Below are 13,191 nucleotides of genomic sequence, written 5' to 3'. Positions count from 1 at the left end.
CGTTGGCCATCTGTATGTGTTCTTTGGAGAAATGTCTCCTCATGTCCATGTCCGATTTTTGGATTAGGTTTTTCATTTTTTTTGGTTATTGAGTTGTATGAGATCCTTGTATATTATGGATATCAACCCTTTATTGGATATATCATTTGCAAATATATTCTTTCATTTGGAAGGTTGTCTTTTTTGTTTTGTTGATGGTTTCCTTTGTTGTGGAGAAGCTTTTTAGTTTGATGAAGTCCCGTTCATCTTTGCTTTTGTTTTCCTTGCTTGAGGGGACATACCCAAAAACATATTTACTGAGACCGATGTCGAATAGTTTACTACCTGTTTTCTCCTAGGAGTTCTGTGGTTTCAGGCCTTATATTTAAGTCTAATTGATTTTGAGCTTATTTTTGTATATGGTGTAAGAGAGTTGGTCAGTTTCATTTTTTTCATGTATCTGTCCAGTTTTCCCATCACCACTTGCCTAAGATCATCCTCAGTTTTTAAATTTTTTTAAAATTCAAAGATGTTTGCATCTTAACATTCTTCTTTTGTATTATAAATAATTTTATTACAGATCTGGGCTTCAAATACAATTCAAAGGATGGCTGAGTTTACTTGAACTTGACTGCTTTAGTCCTCAGGTTGTGGCAGTCAGTTATGCTTTTTGATTTATACCTTAGCTTTGTTTACACAGTGGCAAGTGGAGTTGCCTGGAATGATTTTTGAAATGCTGTCATAGGGAAAAGGAATTGTTAGATTGAGTCGTATGAAATGGTCAATATTTACCCTTTTTAGTCCTACAAAAATGGCAAATTCATATCTTTTACCCTAATAGACCCAAGAGGAGGAAATTTGAGAGAAACTACTCGTTATTTGGTTTTAAGAAATAATTTTAGGATATCTCAGAAGTGTGAGTTCTTAGTTTCTCTCCTGACATGCTTGTCCTACGCTATTACTCTGAGAAGTATGTATTCCATTTTACTTCATGTAATTACTTTTTCTTCTCTTAACCACATCTAACTGATTTGCGCCTTTTATATCTGTCAGGGATGGAAAGTGATTTTAAGGAGTTCTGCTTTGGGGAGAGGGGTGTGTATGTGTGTATGTGCATAATTTTTTACTTGTTTAAATTGCCTATATAACAGTATCCATAAGATCATCAAGCCTACCAGTTTTGCAGTCATACCCCAGTGCTACAGTAGAGCATAATTTAGATTGAGTTTAAGAATTTTAAAATTTATTTTGATTATGGAATGGACTTCAAAAAGTAATCATAGTATTTACCAAAGTTTCAGCACAGTCTCTGCTCCTAATTGAACTTGTATCATTGCATTTAGGAAAAATTCGACTCACTCAAGAAAGCTTATTTTTTGGTGACCTGTTCTGTAGAGAAATGAGTTGAGTTGAAGGTGATTGCTTTCATCTGAAGGAGGGCACTATTAAGGGAGTCTTCAATAAGCTGATTTTCTAATACACATGAAGGCCTTGTGACAGCTTTACTTTTTGCCATTGATATATGAGACCATTGCCTTGCTCTCTGTTTGGTTTGGTGGGGGGGGGGGGGGTTCAAACTTTTTCTCTTGAATTTGATCATTGAGCTCTCCTAGTTCTCCTCATGCCTCTGCAGATTCATTCAGTTGGTTGTTTTTTATAGTCTTTGAGTCCTTTTGATTAAACCAAGTACATGGTAGTGAAATCTCAAAACTGCTCAATAAATACTAAAACCTTTGTAACAGTTACACTTTCCTTATGCAAAAACTGTTGTAAGATCCCTTTGGTGTATAAAGAAATCCCCCCAGAATAATCACCAGTTCTGTCCACATGCAGACCTCCTGTCCTGTAATGGTGGTGAGTCTGAATCTAGTCTAGGTCATCAGTAACAAGTGATGGGTTGGGATCCAGACTTTTGTTTTTAGGATTTTCACTTGTTCTTTCCCCAAAGTCTGGAACCCTGAGACCTTCTAGGGCAGCTTCAGAAAGAAAACCCAAACATGGTGCTCTCTTTTTTCAAAAGGAGAATCACAGTTGAGTCTCTGTTATTTACCCTAAGGTTGTATTTATTCTCACTGAACAGTAATCTTTGGGAGGTAATGGCAGTCCGAGTTACATATGCATGCTACTTTCACTTTCTATTACCAAGTGTTAATGTGTGTATTGTAATAACTAGGCTAAGCACAAGGGATCTTTGTGTGTGTGTTTTTTTTTTCTTTCAGTAACAAATGCTTTTAAGAAAACAGATGATTTGGTGACATCTAAAGCACCAGCTGTCGACTTTGACCACAAATTTAGGTGCAAGGTTGTAGATTGTTTAAAATTTTTCCGCAAAGCCAAACTGTTGCACTATCACATGAAGTATTTCCATGGAATGGAGAAGTCTCCGGAGCCAGAGGAGAGCCCAGGAAAGAGGCATGTCCAAACACGGGGCTCTTCAGCTTCAGACAAGGCCACCCAGGAGAACCTGACCAGGAAGCGAGTGTCTGCCAGCTCCCCAAGTGAGTATTTTCCTTCTGTGATGTATCTGTATCACAGAGGGCTCTGCTGCTCAGAGGGTCACAGTGCTTGCATTTCCACCACAGAAAGCAGGTGTTGGTCTGGTCTGGTTGAATCCCAAAAGGTTGAAAATGACAAGTGATCCTCAGGGGTTACAGTATGGAGCTGCAGCCCCCCCTAAGGAAGCAGAAATACCTGACTCTCATTCTTACTCAGCCTTTTGCTGTTCAAATTACCTTGAGAAAGTCACTTAGCCTCAGAAGGCCTCAGCACTCCCGCTATGAAGTGGGGACAGTCGAGGTAAGGGAACTCCTTCCAGAGCTAGCAGAACTTGTGCTCAGAACAGCATGGGTGCCATCATCCCAACCCCCATTCCTGCCTGTAGGACAAAGGAACAAAAGAACTAAAAGGTGCTATGTGGCCCTGGCCGGGTAGCTCCTTTGGTTAGAGCATAGTCCGGATAGGTCACGGTTGTGGGTTCGATCCCCAGTCAAGACACATACAAAAAGCAGCCAGTGAATGCATAAATAAGAGGAACAACAAAAATCAATGTTTCTCTCTCTCTCTCTCTTTTCTCTCCATCCCCACTTCTCTCTCTATAAAATCAATACATTAAAAAAAATTAAAAGGTGGTATGTGATTTTCCTATTGTGTCAAAATTTGAGTCTGATTTCATCATAATTGTGACTGAAGATATTTCTCTATAGCATACTTTATTTTACATAGAAACTACAATGGTGGTAGTAAGGGTTACCATAAAACCTCATGTTCATGTTTTATTACAGAGAACCTTTTTGGAGAGTTCTTCTGAAACTTACAAAAATGGAAAAATTACATGTTTCTGGGGAATTACAGGAAAATTAATGAGTTTCCAGTAAATTTGACGAGCTTCCCAGCTTCTTTCTACCTAAAACTGTAACATTATTGTATATTTTTGGCTTATAGCTTCTCCATTAAAATACATATGTATTAGATGGCAAGTGAAAGTCCTGAGACACCTGGCAGCATTTATAAAAATCAGCTTTCAGGACATAGGGCAGGGCCATGCAGACTCAGGTCATCTCTGACCCTATGTGTGAAACCAATAGACAGTTGTTGCCATTTGGTATAATTAAGGAAACTGAGTGATTGAGTCTCTACTTTTATTTACTGCCCTTTGATCTCATACTAGTGTAGATCATATTAACGTAGATAAGTTTCATGACTTTAAGTGAAACAATGTATAATAAAGCCATTTTTTACCATAGACTTACTGATCTAAATAAGAGTTAAGGCCTGCTGCTGTCACTAATCAGCAGGAGCCTCAGTTATTATCAGCTGTGAACCGGGGTCAGTGAACGTGTTCATGCTGCTGGCTGTCAGTGAGAGCAAACACAGCAGGGTATTCAGAAGATTGCACAGGCCCCAGAGCTCCAGAAGGCCCCTCCCCGCTTCCAGGCATCTCTCACTTTTTCCCCATTAAAGCCTCTGTCCATTTCCTCATGGTTTTGCTCATATTTGACTAATCTGATAGCTAAATTTCTTAGGATTTGGAGGAATAAAACCAACCTATTAGCTCACCTGTTCTCTTGGCATATCTAGGTTTTACCCCAGACTTCTAAGAAAGCCCTTATCTTTAGGAATAGGATTTCAGACATTTGAGGGGAGTTCAGCTGGGGAGATATTTCAAGGTGAGATCTGACACCAGGTAACCTATGTCCTAGGTCACAGGCAATGTGAACTTGACATTATGCTTAAGTGGAAAACAGAATATTAAAGGATTTGTGGTGCTTGGGGATAATTCCTGTAAAAAAGTACCCTCGTTATGCTGAGTGTGCTGATTATATTAAATGGAAACATGGGTTCTAATGGATTTCTCAGATGGAGATTCCTGGGACTTCTAGTCCATCAGGACCAGAAGACTGCAGCAATTGTGTGTTTTTTTTTTGTTGGGGCCCTCAGTTTTTCTGCTGGTAATGTTGAGCAGGAGAAGCAGTCCTGCTCTGACAGTCCAGAGACTGAATCTTGGCCACTTGTCTTGTGCTCTGAGCTCTTCACAGATCTGATTTCCTCATTTCTGAAGTAATGATGTAGGACCTTTCACGTGGGAAGAAAAGCACATAAACAGATACAGTGAAAAGGCTAAGTCCTATATTGGGGACATATAAAGTGCTGTGGCAACACAGATTCAGATTTTGCCTGTAGAGCAGGGTGGGATGTTGAGAATAGGTTACATTTGAGTTACGCCTTAAAGGATGAGGGTAGGTAAGGGTTGGACCAGTAGGCAGGAGAATAGGAAAGGCATCCCGGTGCTGAGAACAAGCAGAGCAAAGGTTTAGAGGCATCGAGGCCAACAAACTGTCATGATAGTCTGTTCTTGAGGTGGCCTTTTGACTCTCGCCTTCAGATGTTTCCTTGTCTCTCAGTGAGGCCTTTAGTCTCACAAGGGAAATTAGATGCTCAATTTAAATTTGCTTTTCCAAATGAGATTTCTCGTAATACCAGAATCCATTTAATAAATTCTCTTCAGGGGCAAGTTCAGGCTTCCTTGGTATTTGGGCTTATTTCTCCGTAGGTGAGTTCAGTCCTGAGTAGAGATTTGGTTCACAAAGAATACTCTAAGATCAAGGGGAAACTTTTGGTTTATGTCTTCACACTGGATAATCTTAGTTTAGGGCTGAAACGAGCCTTGGGGCAGTGGGCACTTCTTCGTTGCAGTCTGCACAGGCCTTCTCACAGGGGCATGCACTTCCTCCTTTAAAGGAAGAGGGCAGTGTGAACTTAATTAGGGTATTGATTACTATGTCAAAGTAGTTGGCTTAAACAAGACAGGTTTATTTCCTTTTCTGGTCAGACTGGAAGTTCCCACATGAAATGGTCCAGGGCCAGCCTTCTTCGCGGTGTTCCTCAAAGTTCACCTGAGGTTAAGGTGTTGCTCTCCTCTGCATAGTCCACTATTGCTTACCACTATTGCCTGTCTTTCAGCTGCTGGGAAGGGAAAGGAAGGACGTGCCTCTTCTTTTAAAGGCACAATTCAGAAGTAGCACACTTCTCTTCATATTTCGAACATCTGTCCCTGGCTATACCTCTGTCAGGGGAAGCTGGAAAATGTACTCTTTTCCTATAGAATAAGTGGAGAAAAAAGTATTGGAGAATGCACAGCAGTCTCTATCATATGAGCTAAGGCAGAAGAACATAGGGCTTGAGGGAAGGACTTATTTGAGGACCGTTTTGGACCAATGTCTGGGTGGTATCCATAGTAAGGGATTGATGGGAGGGGAGCCTGGGAAAGTAGACATGGTATGTCCCGGCCAGGTGACTCGGTTGGAGTGTCATCCCATATATCAAAAGGTTGTGGTGGGTTCAATTTCCAATCAGCACACATACCTAGGTTGCAGGTTTGATCCCTGGTCAGGGTGCCTATGAGGGCAACCAATTGATGTTTCTCTTTCACATTGATATTTCTCTCTTCTTACCTGTCTTTCTAAAATCAATAAACATATTCTCAGGTGAGGATATTTTAAAAATGTTGACGTGGTGAAGTGATGGTGTTAGGCCACAAGTATCACTTCTCTGATAGGCAGTGAAGTCTCTCTTAAGAGCATACCCATTTCTACTCTGCCCTTGAGCTGCCATTCCCTTGTGCAGGTCAGAACATGCTGTGGTCACTGCTTGTGTGAGCTGCTCTGCGGTGACCAAGCAGTTCTTCCATAGGTGAGGGTGATGTTATTCTTTCCTGTTCCCTTCAGGAAGCAGCAGTTTGATGCCAAGCAGCCGTCTGATACCCTTCTGTCTTAACTCAGTGACGATCTGATGGACAAATAGGGAGCAGGCTCTATGTACAGAGGGAGCAAGAAGGGCTCTGGTATTTCTCCTGATGGGTGCCTGCAGCCTGAGAGGACAAATGTCCATTCTGGAAAAGCCTTGCCCTGCTCGGGAGTCAGGCTGCTCTCTGATGCAGAGCCCTGGCAGGAAATCACTCTGTGCAGGTTACATGTTCTGTGGATCACAAAACAGTTGGTCACATTGAATAGAGAGCTGACAGCAGATCAGCACCACTTTCTGGGCAGAGAGTGTTGCAAGTAAAATAATAACAGCTAACATTTTGAGTACTTGCCATGTGCTGGTCACCATTTCAGATTCTTTGCTTGTATTATTTAATTCTCACAATAAACCCTATGAGGCAGGTACTGTTGTTTCCACTTTATAGATTAAAATCTGAGGCGTAGATGAGATGGATTAACTTGAACCAATATCCATATCTAGCAGGCGGTAGAGCCATGATTTGAAGCTAGCTGCAGAGCCCATACTCCTTGCCTCTAGGCTCTGCTGTTTTTTAGGACTTGAGGGAAGCATGCTTTGCCCCGGGGCACTGTAGTAGGGAAAGGGAGTGCCTACCTGAAGGAGACCTCCTGTGCAATTGTAGTCCCGAAAGAGCTCTGCCGATGTCACCCTGTCTGCCCCTATTCCTCAGGGACCTGGGTTAGTTTCGACCCAGCTGGGCAGCTCTCCCTGTGATCTCTGATGACTTCACAGTCTTCAACCAGAGGCCAAGGTGGCTTCTCTCTTCCCTTTGTGTTCAGAGAAAAGGAGGATAAAAAGAGATTCTAGTTGTTGTTCTATAGAAGGTAATGGAGAAGGGGCTAGCTCCAGAGCCCTGAGGGCAGAACCAGGCCCAGAGTTCTGTTCTACCATCCATTTTCTTCACATTGGACATGCTTACTAACTTAAGAATAAACACCCCAGAGTTGACAGCAAAAATATTAGAATGCCATACTTACACTTGTATTTAATTCTAGCTGCAAAAGACAAGGAAAAGAATAAAGAGAAGAAATTCAAAGAGTTTGTGAGAGTGAAGCCAAAGAAGAAAAAGAAAAAGAAAAAGAAAACCAAACCTGGTAATTTTCCTTTGGGGTTCACTTGGGTTTCCTTATCATGGGTGAGCCAAAGGTTTTCTTTCTCCCCAGTCGTGGCTTTGAGCCTGCATGGAGGAGAGGAAGGGCTGGCAGGCCTTTACTGGAGCTGGTGAGCTCCGCCCTGGCAGGGGAGTAACCCACTCATCCTGGGAGTTACAAGGACACCTTGGCATTTAGGAGAGCTCCCCTCTCTTGCTTCACTGGCTAGTGTGCCCTGCCATAGGCCAGTGCATAGGAAAGCATCGTAGTAGCAGATGCTATGCAGGTAAAGGACTGTTCACATCTCTGTATCCCATTAGGAAGGCATTCACTTCTTGAAAAGTGTATGTATAGCCCTTACAAAAATGTTGATTTTTTTTTAAAGAAAACCAACCCTCAGATCTAAAGGGATGCCACATTTTATGAAAAGCAGAGATGTTGGTTTAATGGGATTGGTTCTGGAATGCCTGATGATGTCTGCGGCTGCTAATTCCTTTCTGATCTTGCTCTTTCAGAATGCCCCTGCAGTGAGGAGATCAGTGATACCTCCCAGGAGCCTTCTCCACCCACCAAGGCATTTGCTGTCACCAGGTGTGGGTCCTCACACAAGCCTGGGGTCCATATGAGCCCGCAGCTCCATGGCTCAGAATCTGGAAACCACAAAGGGAAAATGAAAGCATCCGGTAAGGAGGCTCTCCACTGGCTTGATCATTTGTACAACACTTAGCCTGACAAAAACTGGATTTATGTTGATGCTGTAATCTACTCTCCAGGCCCTTTGCAAGTGTAATCTGTTACATTTTTTAAATAAGTACCTCAAATAAAACAAAGGCCATTAGCTATGCCTTCCTTGAACTTCCCTTCTTTCCAACTTTGGTCTTAGTTCATGCCTATCAGGTACCTCCAAGCCAGTTTGTCTATAACTATATCCATTATGCACCTTCCCCTGGCACACCTGCCCCCATTCTTCCATTTCTTATTTGATGTCCTCAGCATTTAACCTGGTTGCTCATGGAAAGCTGAGTGAACTTTGAGGGTTCCCCTTGTAGGGCAATTGTGAGTTTAACAGGAGTTAATAATTTTGTGGAAAGTACTTAGAACAGTGTCTACAGAATAAGTGATCAGTAAAGGTTAGCTGTAATCTAATAAGGCTCCATGACCTTGTGATTTTAGTTCTGATTATCCCTGGAATCTGCCCCTTTCCGATTCCCTATGTCTACAGAGTTTTAAAGGTGGCTCTGGGTACAGGCTTGGCTGTAAGCCAGGTCCTGGCTGGATGGGGTGAGGTTGAAGAACACATGTGAATCATTAGGGATGACAATCTCTGTGGTTCATGAGGAACATCAGCTTCTCTGCCAATGAGTTTTGTGACCTTGAATAGCCATTTACCTTGGGCTTCTCTCCAGTAAAATGAAGAAATGGTGTTTATTTCACTGCTAGGCAGTGTACATCATTTAGGCTGTTACTTGATGACAGGTTGTTGCTTTTGAAAATCTAGGATTTCTAAATTTTATAGCATAATTTAAAATAGTGACTATTGTTTTGCCTTTTCTCTCAGAGGAGGACAATCTGAGTGAATCCTCTTCCGAGAGCTTCCTTTGGAGTGATGAAGAGTATGGCCAAGATGTTGATGTGACCACCAACCCGGATGAGGAACTCGATGGGGATGACCGCTACGATTTTGAAGTGGTCCGCTGCATCTGTGAGATTCAGGAGGAAAATGACTTTATGATTCAGGTAGGTGGAGCTTCCAGGAGACAGGTGTCAGGAGGCACAAGCTGGTCCTTGGAGGGAATTTTAAGGGGCTACAGTCAGAGGCCAGCAAAAATAAGACATGTCAGCAGTCCGTGATAGGCAGTATTATCAGAAGCAGATTGAGCTTTGCATTTTGGGTTAGCATCCTCTGAATCTCCTCGGAATCTCAGGCTGGTGTGAATAGCCTATTCATAGAAGAAGCTAGGCCTCAAGGGATCATTGAGCCTAACCCTCCCATACTCTGCTTGGGGCAGCTGTCACCCGCAGATGGGAAGGGCCTTGCCTGTGGTCACACAGTGAGGGCTTGAACAGCAGGGCCCAGATTTCTGGAATGGCAGTTCATCTTCCTGTGGACCCATACCTTCTCTCTTGAATTTTATAAATTGCTTGCTTCTTGTTCTTTATTTTCCTGACATTCGTATCTGTCATTTCCATGTCTGGGATGTGCCTGTGGAGTGGGCCTCCTTGCCTCCTTGGGGAAACCATCACTGGCCAGCACCTCCTTGTCTCCGATCCTTCCCTCGCTCTTAATCACACCTCTGGTGGAGGCAGCTCATGTCTGGCTGACTCCAAGGGCTTTCACGAATTTCTTGGCAGCTGCCTGGCTGTCCAAGAAACCCGAGTTTTTAAACTAAGTCATGGTTACGTTGGTTAGGATTCTTTGGGAGTTTCCTTTGAAATAGCCTTTATGGTAATCTCTGGGGATTCAGGGTACATGAATGGTCTCAAATATTGTCTGATATTTATGACCTTAAGTATGCCTTCGGTCAGTGGTTTTCAAACTTTTTAAGTATCAGAACCCCTTTTCCTAATGGACTCTTTCGTAGAGTCCAAAGTGTATAAAGGTAAAAAGAGTAGTTTAGAAAGTTCAAAATGGATAATCTTCACTGTTAAGTTCAGAAATGTGAATGGTGGGCCTGTTCCTATGAATTCTGATAGGCAATCAGTGTTGTGAGTGACAGTTGCTGACTTGGAGCATTTCAGTGGCTCAATTATTTTTCTCTTTTTGTGAGATAAAAAAAGAGTTTTTTTGAACAACATCCTGTGTAGTCACTTTGATTAATCAGAAGTGGGAGGAAAAGCTTTCTTTAAGGACAACATAAAACTGAGGTAGCCCAGCAGTACAGAATTATGTGTACTGGTAGACTCTGTTGTCTTAACATTAAGCTTGGAACATGTTTGAGTAGCTTTTTTTTTTTTAAGTTTGGTTTTTAAGAGAATATTGGAGATTGTTAGTGTTTATCCTGTATCTCTGGATGTATGTGCTCAGTTCTGGGCCTTGGAAGTTGATCTGGTCCCCATTTGTCTATAGAAATCTTTAGTGGGTGAGTAATGAAGTCCACTCTGGCAAGGCTGTGCTGGCCTATCGGTATGGGACACCGATACCCAGTGGGTATGCTAATCCACTGTGGTTCTTTCTCCATTGATTTTCCTGTAAATAGCAAGGATCACAGAGTATTTAGAGGGTAAAGCTTGGTGTCCCATTCTGTACTATAGGAAGAAACTTAAGTTTGTAGCTATTGAGACATACCAGCTGTTACAGGTCAGGGTCTGGAACTGACTTCATCTGCTTCCCAAGCTCTACATGACCTCCTCCCAGTTCAGCTCAATACTGTGGCTTCCTGTCTGGCATTGTGGTGGTGATGAGCTCACTAGAACCCCTTTGGTTTTGTTGTGAATTTGTCTTGCTATCCACTTGCTGTCCAGCTGGCTTTGTGTCATGGAGGGACATTTTCTGACTTTCCCTGTCATTATGAGCAGTGTACATTTTCCAAGCAGGACTTTTAGCAAAAGGCACTCATAAATTTAGAGGGAGCTAACTGGAACAAGTATATTTAAAATTTTTAGAATTTATTCATCATCTAGTTTTAAATGTGTTCATCATCTAGGAAGGTTCAAATAATTTTTTCTTGAAAGAAATTTTTAATGTACATTGATAATTTGTACAACCCTAGAACACATTTAGTTTGTTTCCTGTAATACATATATTATTTTGGAGAAATAATTTTCTTCGATCATTTTCATTATTTGATTGATAATCAACATTCCTCAAATATATTATTATTATTTGATTTTATTTACCACTGCTAATTTAAATCACTGTGAGGTTAAAATTTTACTTAGTAATTATGAATGTTTGAGAAATCTGGGGACCACATTGAAAATGAACATCAGAAAAACCCATTTGATATTTAAATTAATTATTCTAGCCTAGCTTTTGGCAAACATTTTCTAATAGGATCAGATAATAAATATTTTAGGCCTTGAGGACCATATGGTCTCTGTTGCAACTACTCAGCTCTGCTGTAAGCAGCCACAGGTTGTATGTATGTAAAATGAATGAGCATGTTCATATAATACTTAATTGCAAAAGCAGGACTCCAACTGGGTTTGGCCTGTGGGCTGTAATTTGCTGACCTTTGCTTTAGAGCAACAAATATATATTAGGTGCTAAACCCCAGTATAAATTGTGTGACAGTTTTAACGAGAAACCCGTTTTAAGAGTTTTGTTTGTTTTAAAATGTATATTATTTATCTGTTGCTAGTTAATGCATTCACATAGTTCAAAGTCTAAAAGGCATATTTAGGTATACAGAGAAAAATAGTGCTATCCCGTCAGTCAGTTCCCCTTCCCTAGAGGCAGCCCTTACCATCTTGTATATTGTTCCACAAACATTCTGGGGCTAAACAAGCAATAACAAATATATGCTCTTCATTCTTTTTTTGTTTTGATGGTAAATTATACATAACAAAACTTATCATTTTAAGCATTTTTAAGTGTAGGACGCATAAAATGAATTGGCATTGAGAACATTCACATGTCTGTGCAACCATCATTTTTTAAAAATAAATTTTTATATGTAGTATTTTGAAGATCTTTTTTTCATATAACTGTATATAAGTTGAAGACCACCTCATTTTCAAGTATAAAAAGCTTCCCTGTTCTTTTTATGACTACGTAATGGATGGATGGTAGTATTTAATTTTTCCCCTATTGATGGCCATTTAGATTATTTCTAATCATAACAGTGATTTAATGAATAATTTTGTGTCTCTATACCTGTGGGTCCTAATCTGGGAAGTGGAATTCCTGGGCTAAAGGGTATGTGCATTTGTAATTTTAACAAATAGTGCTATTTGTCATAGCAATATTATATAAATCCTCCCTGGAGGCAGTACCAAAGAAGTCACACCAGGCACTGTTGTGAGTATACAGTGTACTAACAAACCTTTTTACCATTGCTCTTTAAGCAAAAAAAATAGTCTATTAATATAGCCATTTTGTAATTTATTTTTAAATAAACTTTAAACATTTAATTTAGCATTTGGGAAATGCGGAAAAACACAAATTAGAAAACAAGAATCACCCAGAACCCTGACCTGTTGGGTGATTATACCACAATCATTCAGTTGGTTGGGCGTCATACCACAAAGCCAAAGGTCACCAGTTTGATTCCTAGTCAGGGCACATGCCTGGATTACGGGCCCAGTCTGGCTGAGGCATGTGCTAGGACAGCTGATCGGTGTTTTTCTCTCACATCAATGTTTTTCTCTCTCTCTTTCTCACTCCTCCTCTCTCTAAAAATAAATATAAAATCTTTAAAAAAGCAAGGAATCACTCACATTATTTTTACCCAAGGATGACTCATTGTTAATATTTTGGAATACACATATACACGTGCGCATATAAATGAGAATTATGCTCTGTAAACAGTTTTTCATAACACTTTTATGATGAAGGTAGTAAATGTTATAAAAACTTAAGACAGTACATAAAGGTATAAAGAATCAATTGATATTTACATTTTACATGTGATCCCCAAACCTAGAAATACTATGTATGCATATTATTAGTCTGGTTTTATTTCACATTAATTTATATTAATTCAAGTTCCTTTACATGAATTTATTCTTTTAATGGTTGATTTGAACATCTTTTTATTTAAGAATTAGCTTTTTTTTCTTTGATCTCTCTGTTCATGTTCTTTATCCATTTTTCTGTTGAATGGTTGGTCATTTTGCTACTCGTTTGTATAGGCTCTTGTATAGATGTGTTTTTGTATTGGCTGTTACAAATGAAGAGTTT

General features: G+C 40.5%; 1 protein-coding gene across 1 annotated transcript in view; it reads left to right on the top strand.

Annotated features, from left to right (window-relative positions):
* PHF20 (PHD finger protein 20) overlaps positions 1-13,191 on the top strand; it is a 102,845-nt gene that overhangs the window by 71,650 nt on the left and 18,004 nt on the right. Inside the window, exons 10-13 of the mRNA XM_054573821.1 lie at positions 2,199-2,477; positions 7,254-7,352; positions 7,865-8,032; positions 8,908-9,086. Of these exons, the coding sequence (XP_054429796.1) occupies positions 2,199-2,477; positions 7,254-7,352; positions 7,865-8,032; positions 8,908-9,086 (725 nt within the window). The remainder of the gene's footprint in view (positions 1-2,198; positions 2,478-7,253; positions 7,353-7,864; positions 8,033-8,907; positions 9,087-13,191) is intronic.

This window comes from Pteronotus mesoamericanus, unplaced genomic scaffold (genome assembly GCF_021234165.1).
Source record: "Pteronotus mesoamericanus isolate MK-2021 breed Mesoamerican mustached bat unplaced genomic scaffold, CSHL_Meso_final contig_25, whole genome shotgun sequence".
Classification (NCBI taxonomy): Eukaryota; Metazoa; Chordata; class Mammalia; order Chiroptera; family Mormoopidae; genus Pteronotus; species Pteronotus mesoamericanus.
The sequence above is the reverse complement of the archived record's forward strand: the minus strand, read 5'-3'. Positions and strand labels throughout refer to the sequence as shown.